Source organism: Eublepharis macularius, chromosome 17, assembly GCF_028583425.1.
Source record: "Eublepharis macularius isolate TG4126 chromosome 17, MPM_Emac_v1.0, whole genome shotgun sequence".
Taxonomy (NCBI): Eukaryota; Metazoa; Chordata; class Lepidosauria; order Squamata; family Eublepharidae; genus Eublepharis; species Eublepharis macularius.
The window spans coordinates 36,377,908-36,391,447 of NC_072806.1; the positions used below are offsets into that span (position 1 = coordinate 36,377,908).

Below are 13,540 nucleotides of genomic sequence, written 5' to 3' on the forward strand. Positions count from 1 at the left end.
AAATAAAGCAGCTGGTATTGCGATGTCCTTACACAGCTGCATGATGCAGTTGCATTTGGAACAGTATATTGCGTTTGGGCAGAGAGAATTCCGCCCCCCACCCGAATGCTGCCCCGACCTCCTTGGAAGTACAGGGGATAAAAACTGTGAGGTTCCACCGGTACGTTTGTAAACATTTTTAAGTGAAAGCACCATAAACTTTTGCCACTCGCTCTCCTCCAAAAGGAAACCAGCTTTTTAAAAAAAACCTGCCTAGAACTTCCCCACTGACTTGGAGTCAAACACACCCCTCTGTTGTAAGAGAACTGAGGAGTGGCCCATAAACCACACTGCCCAACCTTCATGCTTGCAAAGGTAAAGTTTCTCAATTCCCCCTTCCTTATCCACAGATCAATCTCACTCAGGTGCAGTTGTGGCTTGCTCCAGCAAAAGAATTAAACTCCTGATGAAGCTCTTCCAGGCTTACTAAGCCTGCTTACTGAGACTATCCAGAAAAACAGGTTGTTTTGCCAGAACCGGTTTATACAGTACGTTTCTTTCCACAAAGGCTCCCAAACTCACCTGGAGCTGAGCCGAAGGCAGGTTGACATCAGCCACCATCTCAGTGCAAGGGTGCTCCACCTGTAGCCGAGGGTTCAGCTCCAAGAAGTAGAAGCTGCCGTCCTGGCTATAGAGGTATTCCACCGTCCCGGCACTCACATAGCCCACCATCTTGGCAAGCTTCACAGCACACTGATGGCAGAGAACAGCATAGATCAAGTCAGCCATTAAGTAATGATGAAGAACAAAGAAGACCCATGAAGGGTCAGACGAAAAGGTTCACCTAGTCTCACATCCCAGTTCCAGCAGCAGGTACAACCCAACTGCCCTGGGAAGCCCACAAGCACAGCAAAAACAGCTTGGTGTTGGGCACCTGCAATCTGTACCCTACTGAATTGTTTATTTGAATGTCCCAGCCATTCATTGAGTTGATTTACACGGTGTAATCTGTCTTGGGCCTCAGTGAGAAAGACTAAATATAAAAAATAATGATGCAATAGTTTCCCCCACACACACTGTTTCCTGGCCCATTGCATCTAAAGCTAAAAGATCTATTTCACAGATCTATTGCCAGTTTGGTGTAGTGGTTAAGAGCGCGGGACTCTAATCTGGAGAGCCGGGTTTGATTCCCCACTCCTCCCCTTGAAGCCAGCTGGGTGACCTGGGGTCAGTCACAGCTTCTCGGAGCTCTCTCAGCCCCACCCACCTCACAGGGTGTTTTGTTGTGGGGATAATAATGACATACTTTGTAAACTGCTCTGAGTGGGCATTAAGTTGTCCTGAAGGGCGGTATATAAATCGAATGTTATTATGTTATTAATTATGGAATAATCCTTCTTTGTGAATTTGGCTAACCTCCTTTACAGTCATCTAAGCTACTGGCCTCTTGCTACATCTCGGGGAAGCAAATTCCGTAAATCCACGCCATTGTGCCAAGGCCACACCAACAGGAGAAAAGTTGCTACAGCAACACCTCAGCTAGATATGATTGACCTCTGCAATGAGGGAAGCGACTAGCGTCTCCCCTGCCTAAGCAATTTCTGGATAATTAGCATATGAATATGTCTTATACAGAAATAGCCCGTAATCCAAGGCTACCTACTCTGGCCCACAGCTGTTCTCCAGAAATGTCAAACAAGGGTCTTCTTCAGCCTTTAGTCCAAGACCCAGGCACTGGTCCTGGGACCTTCTGCACAAAAAGAAGCTCTGCAACTCAGCTATAGTTGAATACAGTTGACAACTAACTAGCCCAAGACACACTGACCTAGTTTGCCACTTAAAAAAAAATACTGCCCAATTCCCACCTAACCTGTTCCATGTGCTCAAACACCACCAAAGTGGCAATCGACGCTGGAGCTTCCTCTATGATCTTCTGGTGCCGGCGCTGCACCGAGCAGTCACGGCCAAAGAGGGAGATGGCATTGCCATACTGGTCCGCGAGGATCTGAACTTCCAGGTGGCGAGACTGTTTGGCAAGGCGCATCACGAAGATAGGGGATCCTGGCACTTCTGCTTGCACCTGAGAAGCAAACATACCGTAGGAGATAAACAAAACTTGTCACTCACAGGATATTCACATTCATCTTAGATGTGGTTAAAGTAGAAAGGTTCCAACAAGTAGCTAACAAGTTAGCTACCTAGTAGCTCATGCATCCCTTAGAAGACCCAGGAAAAGATGGCCAAAAGATCTGCTTTATACTTTTATTATATAAAATGTGGAATAAGTTTTCCCTTTCCATAAGCCTCTGAAGAAACACGCTGACTCACAAATGCTTGTGCTGGAACAAATTTTGTTAGTCTTTCAGGTGCCACCAGACTTCTGTTTTATTCTTCCATACAACCAAGAGATCTCGTCAGTATGAGAGGCACATGTGTAGGCTTACATATTTTGTGCTTTTAAAAGTAAAATAGATAAATAAGATGGCTGAGTTTTGTGAACATCTCCACTTTTGTTTTAAAATAAAAGCACATTTCTAGCCCTTGCAAGTGTGTTCAAATTTCAGAAGCCAAAGAAACAAAAATGCCTCATACCAGACCGTCGGGCCCTGCTTGCTAAGGACTCTGATTGGCAGCAAACTCTCACAAGGTCTAAGGCATGAGATACTTTTAAGTGAACCACATTCAAGTATGTGCCGTACCACCCAATGAGAGCCCTCTGTAAGTATTAATACAATGAGAATAAATTACTGAGCTGGAGGTAGATCAAGATGGGTAGCAGTAGAAAAGAGCAAGAGTCCAGTAGCACCTATAAGACTAACAAAATTTGTGGTAGGGTAGGAGCTTTCATGAGCCTCAGTTCACTTCTTCAGATACAGTTAGAATATGAACCCATCTGTCCTTATATCTTGGAGAGTGGATGATTACAGAAACCAACTGATAGTAGCTGGTGAATGACAATGGCAGGTGTGATAGAATAGGGTGGAGTAAGCAGTGGGTGTGGAGAAATTAGCAATGGTAATATGACAGGAAGCCTATGTCTTGATTCAATCCAGGCGGATGCATTGTCTTGAGCTTCGTTATCAGCTGCAATTCAGCAGTCTCTCTTTCTAATCTCCCTTTGAAATTCCTCTGCAGGATAACTGCTACTTTTAGGGCAATATCATCTAGTGGAAGCAGCTCTCTGAGGCATCTGCTGTCCAGGACCCTTTGACTGGGAATACCCAAGATTGAACTCGGGACTTTCTGCCTAATGCTGACAATTTACGACTGAGCTACTGCTCCTCTTGCCTGCATCTGTATACAGTTAGAGGATGCAGTGCTGGGAGTTCACCTCTCTCCTTGACTAGAGAATGCAAAATTATGCAATGAAACATCATATCCACTTTGTATAATTTATACAGGATGCTGGATTCTACTTGCCTTGGAACACATTTATCATTACTTGTATACACTCATGCAAAGGCCTGGGCTACCATTTCTTGAACCCACAGAGAAAGAAAAATTAAATGACGTACTTGTCGGAACAGGTTGGGGAAGTCATCAGCACTGTTTACTTTCCTGATTCCTTTTCCTCCTCCCCCTTCAGAGGCTTTGATCATGACTGGGTAGCCAATTTCTTCGGCTGCCTGAGCAAGTCGGGAGAGAATCAGAGGGGCAAATGCATCAAACTGAATGGTCTAAGTCAAGTAACAAAAGGGTCTAGAAAGCAAGTTCCCAGGGCTTTTTTTCAGTGGGAACACGGTGGAACGGAGTTCCAGCACCTCTTAAAAATGGTCACATGGCTGATGGCCCTGCCCCCTGATCTTCAGACAGAGGGGAGTTGAGATTGCCCTCAGCGGCGCGGAGGGCAATCTAAACTCCCCTCTGTCTGGAGATCAGGGGGCAGGGCCACCGGCCATGTGACCATTTTTGCCGAGGGCGATTTAAACTTCTAAAAACTCCCCCCTTGTTCCAGCTGACCCAAAGTGACATCAATTGTGTGGTCCTGGGAGCATGTGCGCACTTTGCACCCGCGCATGTGGTACCAGGGGCACCACCTCCCGCCAAGAGTTGCCCCCTGTGCTGGCAACCCAATGAGTTCCACCACCTCTTTTCCCGGAAAAAAAGCCCTGAAAGTTCCTATGAGAAGAGGTGCTCCCTGAGGGAGCGAGGGACCAGCCCTTTTCAGGTTTCAGAACTAAGCCAGCAGCACCCATTAAGGAACACTGGACAGGGGAGAGGGGACCTGCCCCACCTCATTTCAAACCGCTTATGATTATTTTTCCCTCTCCAATTATGATCAGAGCTGGCAAACTTAGTTGACAAACATGTTAAATGAATCAGTTAAAGACCTGCTGACAGGTCTTTAACTGATTCATTTACTCAGACAAGGATTTATTTTTTAACTGAATTATTTTTAATGGAAGCGCTTATAAAAATGGCAGGGGAGAGTGACCCTCTCAGAAGACTCCTCCCCCTTCATTCTCATATCCAGAGAGTAGGCAACACCTCATCTGTGCTGATGCCAGCAGAGAGGTTACTTCAGCCAGCTAACTCCCTTCCTCACCATACCAGGAGAGGCATTCTCCTTCGCTCTCACAAGAACGGGGAATACCTCTTCCAAGATCGCTGCTGCTGCAACACATACAGCCATCCTCTTTCTTCAAAACTGCTGCATGATTCACATGGAAACTAAAAACAATGTCGTGAATCCATGGCTATCTGACCAGGATTTCTCACGTCAGATGAGAGCCCTGGTTTAGAAAATACATAAAAAGGACCCCCCACATATATACTGCTTTTTGGTAATTTAATCTCAAAAAGCTGTATGCAAACATTGTCCAATCTCAAATCCGTCTATTGCTTTCCCTGACTGGCAGAAGTTCACCAGAGTCTCAGTGGTGGTGGTGGTGGTGGTGGTGGTGGTGGTGTTGGTGGCGGCGGCGGCGGCGGCGGCTGCTGCTGTTAACTGTGTTTCTCCAACACCTGCTGTTTGAGAACTATCTGCAGATACCAGGAATTGAACCTTGAACCTTCTTCGTTTGCTCGGCTACAAAACTACGGCCCCTGATGATCCTGCCCCCCCAAAACTCCATCCAGCATTTTGAATTGAGCTCAGAAGTTATTTTCTTAATTAGCTCCTAATTAGCTCCTTCAAAAATGAAAGTCTTTATAAGCCCACAGGTAAAATAAAGCCCTTAAATTTACAGCCCACTGGAAGTTTCTCATCCCACAGAATAGGCAAGTTGCCTGTGGGGCAGCTGAGAGAAACAGCTCGGCAAGCTCCATTACTGAAGCACCAGCTTTAATCAAGTCATGTTAAAGTAACGTTTCCAAAACTCTCCACCTTCTAATGTTATTGTTTTTATAATAAAGTTTTATTAAAATTTTTAAACTTGATTATAAAAGAGGGAAAAAAACCATATTTCTAAAAGATAAATAGGAACACATATCAATTTTCTCTCTGAAAAGGTATAGCAATATTACATATTATATAAAAAAGGTAAAGGTAGTTCCCTGTGCAAGCACCAAGTCATTACTGACCCATGGGGGGACGTCGCATCACGACGTTTTCTTGGCAGACTTTTTACAGGGTAGTTTGCCATTGCCTTCCCCAGTCATCTACACTTTACCCCAGGAAACTGGGTACTCATTTTACCAACCTCGGAAGGATGGAAGGCTGAGTCAACCTTGAGCTGGCTACCTGAACTCAGCTTCTGCCAGGATCGAACTCAGGTCATGAGCAGAGCTTGGGTTGCGGTACTTCTCCATTCCATCTAGACCCTCTTTCCCTCTCCTTAATCTTCAAAAGCACAAATCATTAGTTCATCTCTTTCTGTTTCTCATAAAAAGTCTGTAAGGGGATTCCAGATAATCAGATATTTATCTAGTGTCTTTTCCCTAATCAAAGGTGTCAGTTTAGCCATCTCGGCATAGTCCATCATTTTCTCCAGCCACTCTTCTACTGTAGATAATATTGTAGCTTTCCATTTTCGATCCGTTATTGTCTTCACCGCCACCAGTTCCAACGGGATGTGCAGAGATCCTTACAGAATATTGTGTACAGACTAGAACCCTAGAGCATCACCAGAATTTATAAGGGAAAGACAGCCATACACCTGTGGCCCGCTCCTGTTCCAATGATGCATCCCAACAGGAATAAAATAGCCACTCTTCCCAGATCGGGCTGGGATCATGAGGAATCCACAAGGGCACTCTGCTAAGAGGACTCTGCAACCATCACAGGTAATTGAGCCCCAAGAGAGGGTCTACAGTTTAGACAAGACACAGAAGCCTCAATGGCTGGACTGCCAAAAGATAAGCTTCGCAGAAGAACAGTAACCTGGAAGCAAGACCTACCCTCAGTCCGTGGTCCACATCCGTCACGCAGCCCTTCTCGTACAATTCCTGGGGGACATTCAGGATGCGCTTCTGAAAGTCATTCTCCTGCCAATCCACCCGGAGACCTGAAATCCAAAATAATATCAGTACAGTCACAAATACGTGTGTGCACACGCAACACAGTTCCTGGTCACATCATCACTGATGTATTTAGACACAGCTCTCTCAGAATTCCTGAGTTGGTGTACAAATTATGGCCCACTACTAAGAAACGTCAATAATACTGACTCAGTAATGCTGAGCATAGAACTAAAAACCAGCAGCACATAGAGAAAAGTAAAAAGCAGCGTGGAAAAGGTCGATCTTTTTAAAAATACCTCAGCTCTGTGAAGAAAAAGGTCAACAATTAAGCATAGGGGTTTTTAAAGGCATCATCAGAGCCGGTAACAGGCAGATGTTTCTAGGACAGTACAATGGTCAGGGTTTTAAATGCCATTTTAAGAAAGAGCATGCTGTGTAGTTTGACCCGTACGCCAACCTTCACAGTCTCCAAGTGGCTTCTGAAAGCAGTAATTTCAGATGAGATTTCTGCTAAACCAGCAACCCCCCCCCCACCCACCCCAAAAAACCCCAGAATCTTTTATTAACTCTCTTAGAGGGAATAAGGTTGTTCAATAAAGAGACTTAAAACGATATACAAGTGTAACACAGAGAATTTGTTGGACTCATGGCTATAAGGATTCAGGTATCAATTTAGGAGTGCAGAGAGCACTTTATCAGCCAAGCTTTTATTCCTAAGAAGAATCTCTGGCCTTTCCAAAAACTTAGGAATCTCACAGCATAAGTCAGAGATGCAGAGGAGTTAGCTGTGTTAGTCTGTAGTGGCGAAATCAAAAAGAGTCCAGTAGCACCTTTAAGGCTAACCAACTTTATTGTAGCATAAGCTTTTGAGGATTACAGTTCTCTTCGTCAGATGCATCAGTTCTCAGTAGTAAAATCAAAAAGAGTCCAGTAGCACCTTTAAGGCTAACCAACTTTATTGTAGCGTAAGCTTTTGAGGATTACAGTTCTCTTCGTCAGATGCAGTAGTAAAATCAAAAAGAGTCCAGTAGCACCTTTAAGGCTAACCAACTTTATTGTAGCATAAGCTTTTGAGGATTACAGTTCTCTTTGTCAGATGCATCAGTTCTCAGTAGCAAAATCAAAAAGAGTCCAGTAGCACCTTTAAGGCTAACCAACTTTATTGTAGCATAAGCTTTCGAGAATCACAGTTCTCTTTGTCAGATACAATCACAGTTCTCATCTGATGAAGAGAACTGTGATTCTCGAAAGCTTATGCTACAGTAAAGTTGGTTAGTCTTAAAGGTGCTACTGGACTCTTTTTGATTTCACAGCATAAGTGTGAGCTCCTTCTGGAAATTCCAAGAGCTTATCCTGCTTTCCTTGAAAACCAGGCTCTGATACCTAGGAAGACTCCTGAGGAAGGATTACTTCCAGCCCACCACTCTGAAGGCACAAACCCTGTCTAAAAACATTCCCTGTTGTAGCCTGCTTACTCTCAAAATCAAGCTCTGAAACATACAGCCTTTTCACACAACCTAACACTCTGTACATGCAAACCCTATCCAACTAGAGCTGCCAGCGGAACTCATTTTTCCCTCTCATTCCCCCATCCCGGCTGGTTCCTTAAACTAGGTAAGATTTCTGAATGGCTGTAACCCACTTCACAGGAATAGAAGGGTGACTAGCAGAAAGGGACAGGACTAGCTCCTCTATCACAGATAGGCATTCAGTAAATTAGGTGCCATCACAGAAAAGGCCCTGCTTTTAGTGATCACCCACTGTGGGGAAAGGAGAGAGAATGGAGCCAAGCCTCTGATGCAGAGCTGTCACTGGGCAAATTCATACAGGTCGACCCAAAACGGGAAACCTCCTATTCAAACCGTGCAGAAAAAGCCGAAGCTCAAGGAGGTGAAACAGGGGTTAATTCATGTATCACTAGTCAATAGCAGTATAATATACAACACAATGTCTGTCTGATACAATACAAACACTCATATTGTCCGCTGTCCCATTGCATTTACTGGGTGAAATAATCCTTCGATTGTTACGTAACGTATAACATATAACCAATCACATAGTCCCCTTTCTCATTCAAAATACTAGGTGGACTTCACCTTTGATTCAGGTATTCTGAATCAAAAACTAGGTATCCCAATTTTTTACCATGAATATGGTGAGTACGGGCAACTTGCACAACACGCACATGGCTTAGCTGTTCACAGGTGCTTCCTTCCTCTCCCAACCTGCAACTTGCTGCCATTTTAAGAGGGGCTTCTACTTTAGGTAACCCCCGCTGGTCAAGGATCATGTGATTCACGCACTCAGTGGGATGTCATTACGCCATCATAAATCCAAATCTGAACGAAGACACTGTTTTTGGCCCTCTCTCTAAATGATTCATTCGTGAGAGGGCAGCATGTTTTAAAATACCCCAGCACAACATTTCGGTTCAGCCCTACTTCATTGCAAAACTGATTTTCCTGATTTCAAAATTTCAGGTGTGTGTGGGTACGTGTCAAAATTCAGATATGATTTCATCACTGGAACCTAACCTTTGTCCCCCACAGCCTGTGGCCTTTAACTGAAGCATCATTCAGAAACCACCAGCATCCCCCCCCCCCCCGCCCCAAAAAAACACAAACACACACATCTGCAGAATTTAGCACATTTACATGGGCTGGCAATAAGCACAGCAAGGCTGGGCACTACCATGGCTGTAGAGAGACCCCTGTAGCGCAGAGGTTATAATATCAGACTAGGGCTTGGATTCAAATCCTTACTCAGCAATGACACTCACTGATTGGACCTTGGGGCAATCAAGCTGTCTCAGCCAACCTCACAGGGCTCTTGTAAGGATAACATGAGGGGAGGAGAACCATGTATGCCAACAGATCAAGAAGGGAAACATCTACTAGAGAAATAGAAAGTACTGCTTTCATATCCTGCTTTCCTTGAAGAGGAGTCTACCTTGAATCAACACTTGAACTGCAGATAAGATGGGCATAGCTAAGTTTTTGAAGGCTTAAACAATTGCTCACATTAGATGCTAAATTCAAGGATTTGGCCATAATGGAGAAAAAACAACTAACTAAGCCCAGAGGAACAGATCTGAGAGAACAGCAGAAGCCCGAAGTGGCAAATTAATGGGGTGGGAAGCATAATAACTGCACTCATCTTCTAGACAGATTAGTGCCCCGCCCACAGCAGTGAACAAGTTAGTGTTATTATTCTCCCCACAATACAGCTGGGGAGCCGGGGCTGAGAGGAGTGGCTGACCCAAGGCCACCTACTGAGCCCATGGCAGTAGTGGGATTCGAACCAGTAGAGTGCTGATTCGCAGCTGAACCACTTAACCACTGTGCTACAGCAGCACTTTAAGTTAACATAGTTGTAAAGACTACACAAGGCACTTGCAAGTGCTAGATCCAAGAGTTTTACACACATTTTCTTCAGTTATCTTTGAAACAACCCTGTACGGTAGGACAATATTATTATCCTGAAATGAGAGGTGGGACACTGCGGCCAAAAGAAGGTCGTCAAAGGCTACCTACAAAGGTCATGGCTGAAGCAGGACTTGAAAGAGGAGTTGTTCTCAGTCAGAAGTGAGCTTCTTAGCTATGACACTGCACTACCGCACAGCACTGGTGCTTAGAAGCAGTGCTCTAGAATTGCTGGAGAAACTTCATATAACACAACAAACCAAGGCTCAATACAGTCAAAACCCTAAAGGTATAATTCAATTTTACATATTATAAAGTGCAAAAGTGCTACAATTTCATATATACATGCAAAAAGTCATAGAATTACAAAAGTGCATAAGTACAGCGTCCATTCATTAATCAGTGTAAACTAATTACAAAATACAGATCTTCAGTTGTCCGGAAACAATCCAATGAATTAAAGTGCAAATGCTACAATTAGTAAGGAGAAGTCGGTAGGTAGGAGATCGTGCCGCCAGAATGTTGCAATGACAGTCCATAAAATCAATTATATATACAGAAAGAGCGCCGACGGGGGTTTGCAGGCAAAATGTAATTAACCCGTTTCGTGAGGACCACTCCTCACTTCCTCCTGGGCGTAAGATCTTTCAGACTGAACGTAAGTGTGTTGTGAGCACAAAAAACAAGGTCTCCCACCGTTCCTCCACAAACGTGATTCACGGACCACGGACCACAAACCGTGAATATATATATATATATAATTGATTTTATGGACTGTCATTGCAACATTCTGGCGGCACGATCTCCTACCTACCGACTTCTCCTTACTAATTGTAGCATTTGCACTTTAATTCATTGGATTGTTTCCGGACAACTGAAGATCTGTATTTTGTAATTAGTTTACACTGATTAATGAATGGACGCTGTACTTATGCACTTTTGTAATTCTATGACTTTTTGCATGTATATATGAAATTGTAGCACTTTTGCACTTTATAATATGTAAAATTGAATTATACCTTTAGGGTTTTGACTGTATTGAGCCTTGGTTTGTTGTGTTATATATATCTGTTACCAGGGTTGCCCATAGTAGCTTTGGAGAAACTTCATAGACATTACCTCAGCACCACCATAATATTATCACCCCAATGAATAGGGTTTTTTTTTTTTATAACGAGCAGGGGGGTTCCCGTATTCATAGACGAGATTGCACCAATTTCCACCAATTCCCCTGCAGGATTCGGGAGAGCCCCCTAAAAGGTGTTGTTACTCAGTACCACTGAGTGCTACCACCAAAAAAGCCGTGACTCCCATATTGCAAGAGAAGGATGGTGCTGAGAGGCTGCAGCTGGACTAAGGATGCCCGGGGAGCACGTGACTGCAAAGTGTAACAGGAATATGGATTAGAGCACATCGTACCATAGTAGTGCACATGTATTCTAGTGAACTGTGTATGAACTTTAATGTAGTTAACAGGTGGTATAACCACACAGGTGCTCCTTTTTAATCGGATAAGCCTTTATATTTTAATAACTCGCTTTATTTAAAAAGTTAGAGCTTATATTAAAAGAAGTCTCTGTCTGCCTAATGAGAAGAGTTAAAACAAGGAAAACCCTATACATTTTCGCACTAACAAGCTCTCCAAAAGAGAAATCTCTGTTTTAAGTCTCATACCTAAGGCATTCACAGCCAGGGCTTTTTTTCAGCTGGGACGCCATGGAACGGAGTTCCGGAACCTCTTGAAAATGGTCACATGGCCGGTGGCCCCGCCCCCTGATCTCCAGACAGAGGGGAGTTGAGATTGCCTGCTGCAGCAGGCAATCTCAACTCCCCTCTGTCTGGAGATCAGGGGGCGGGGCCACCGGCCATGTGACCATTTTCTCTGAGGGCAACCCACTGAGTTCCACCACCTCTTTTCCCAGAAAAAAGCCCTGTTCACAGCTATTCAAAACTGAAATACCATCATCAAAAAGAGACAGGGGTACAGATAGAAAAGGAGAAAAGGGAACAAAAGTTTAAAAGTTGAAATATAACTCTTGACACTAAACAGTTTGTAACTAAACAGTTTGTAAATTTTAATAAGACAAGGATAAGCAATCCATTGCAAAAGGGCTTTACGTGCATGCTCAGTAACCCCTCACAACTACCCTGCAAGATAGGCCAATCTTATCTTCATAATGTTGTTCTTATGGCTTAGTTTTATAATAATAATTTTATGGGGTTTATGGGTGAGGGGTATGATTCCATTTTATTGTTTTCACTCCGTGAACTGCCTTGATCTCCTCTCTGGAGAGGTGGAAAATATAAATAAAAAAGGTTACAAATATGGGAGGTTAATACAGGCTCACAAACTCGAGATTGAAGTCAGTCAAAGTTACTCTGAGTCAGAAAGACCTTGAGGAGAAAGTCATACCTTCTCTAGAAATCCAGAACTGGAGGTATAATCCTGGACCCACAGCCAGGTGACAGTGGCCAGCCAGCTGTGCACACCCCTAGATGGGGGGGTGCCTAACCATGGTTATTAATACTTTCATAACATCCAGACTATGCTAGTGTAATACACTCTGCAACACAATGCCTTCATAGATGGGGGGGGTGTCCTAACCACGGTTACTCATACTTACATAATATCCAAACTAAGTTAGTGTAATATACTCTGCAGCACCATGCCTTCATAGATGGGGTGTATCTAACCATGGTTATTCATACTTTCATAACATCCAGACTATGCTAGTGTAATACATTCTACAACACAATGCCTTCATAGATGGGGGGGTGTCCTAACCACGGTTATTCATACTTTCATAATATCCAAACTAAGCTAGTGTAATACACTCTGCAGCACAATGTCTTCATAGATGGGGTGTATCTAACCATGGTTATTCATACTTTCATAACATCCAGACTATGCTAGTGTAATACATTCTGCAACACAATGCCTTCATAGATGGGGTGTATCTAACCACGGTTATTCATACTTTCATAATATCCAAACTAAGCTAGTGTAATACACTCTGCAGCACAATGCCTTCATAGATGGGGTGTATCTAACCATGGTTATTCATACTTTCATACTATCCAGACTATGCTAGTGTAATACACTCTGCCACACAATGCCTTCATAGATGGGGGGGGGTGTCTAACCATGGTTATTCATACTTTCATACTATCCAGACTATGCTAGTGTAATACACTCTGCCACACAATGCCTTCATAGATGGGCGGGGTGTCTAACCATGGTTATTCATACTTTCATACTATCCAGACTATGCTAGTGTAATACACTCTGCCACACAATGCCTTCATAGATGGGGGGGGTGTCTAACCATGGTTATTCATACTTTCATAACATCCAGACTATGCTAGTGTAATACACTCTGCCACACAATGCCTTCATAGATGGGGGGGTGTCCTAACCACGGTTATTGATACTTTCATAATATCCAAACTAAGCTAGTGTAATACACTCTGCAGCACAATGCCTTCATAGATGGGGTGTATCTAACCATGGTTATTCATACTTTCATAACATCCAGACTATGCTAGTGTAATACACTCTGCAACACAATGCCTTCGTAGATGGGGGGTGTCCTAACCACGGTTATTCATACTTTCATAATATCCAAACTAAGCTAGTGTAATACACTCTGCAGCACAATGCCTTCATTGATGGGGTGTATCTAACCATGGTTATTCATACTTTCATACTATCCAGACTATGCTAGTGTAATACACTC

The 13,540-nt window shown here is 43.6% G+C and overlaps 1 protein-coding gene across 2 annotated transcripts in view; it reads right to left on the minus strand.

The window, feature by feature from the left end:
• ACACA (acetyl-CoA carboxylase alpha) overlaps positions 1-13,540 on the minus strand; it is a 297,390-nt gene that overhangs the window by 217,859 nt on the left and 65,991 nt on the right. For both annotated transcript variants that reach the window (XM_055001998.1, XM_055001997.1), the window contains 4 exons: positions 6,319-6,425; positions 3,495-3,605; positions 1,850-2,059; positions 562-732 (listed from right to left, as the gene is read on the minus strand). In XM_055001998.1, the coding sequence (XP_054857973.1) occupies positions 562-732; positions 1,850-2,059; positions 3,495-3,605; positions 6,319-6,425 (599 nt within the window). The remainder of the gene's footprint in view (positions 1-561; positions 733-1,849; positions 2,060-3,494; positions 3,606-6,318; positions 6,426-13,540) is intronic.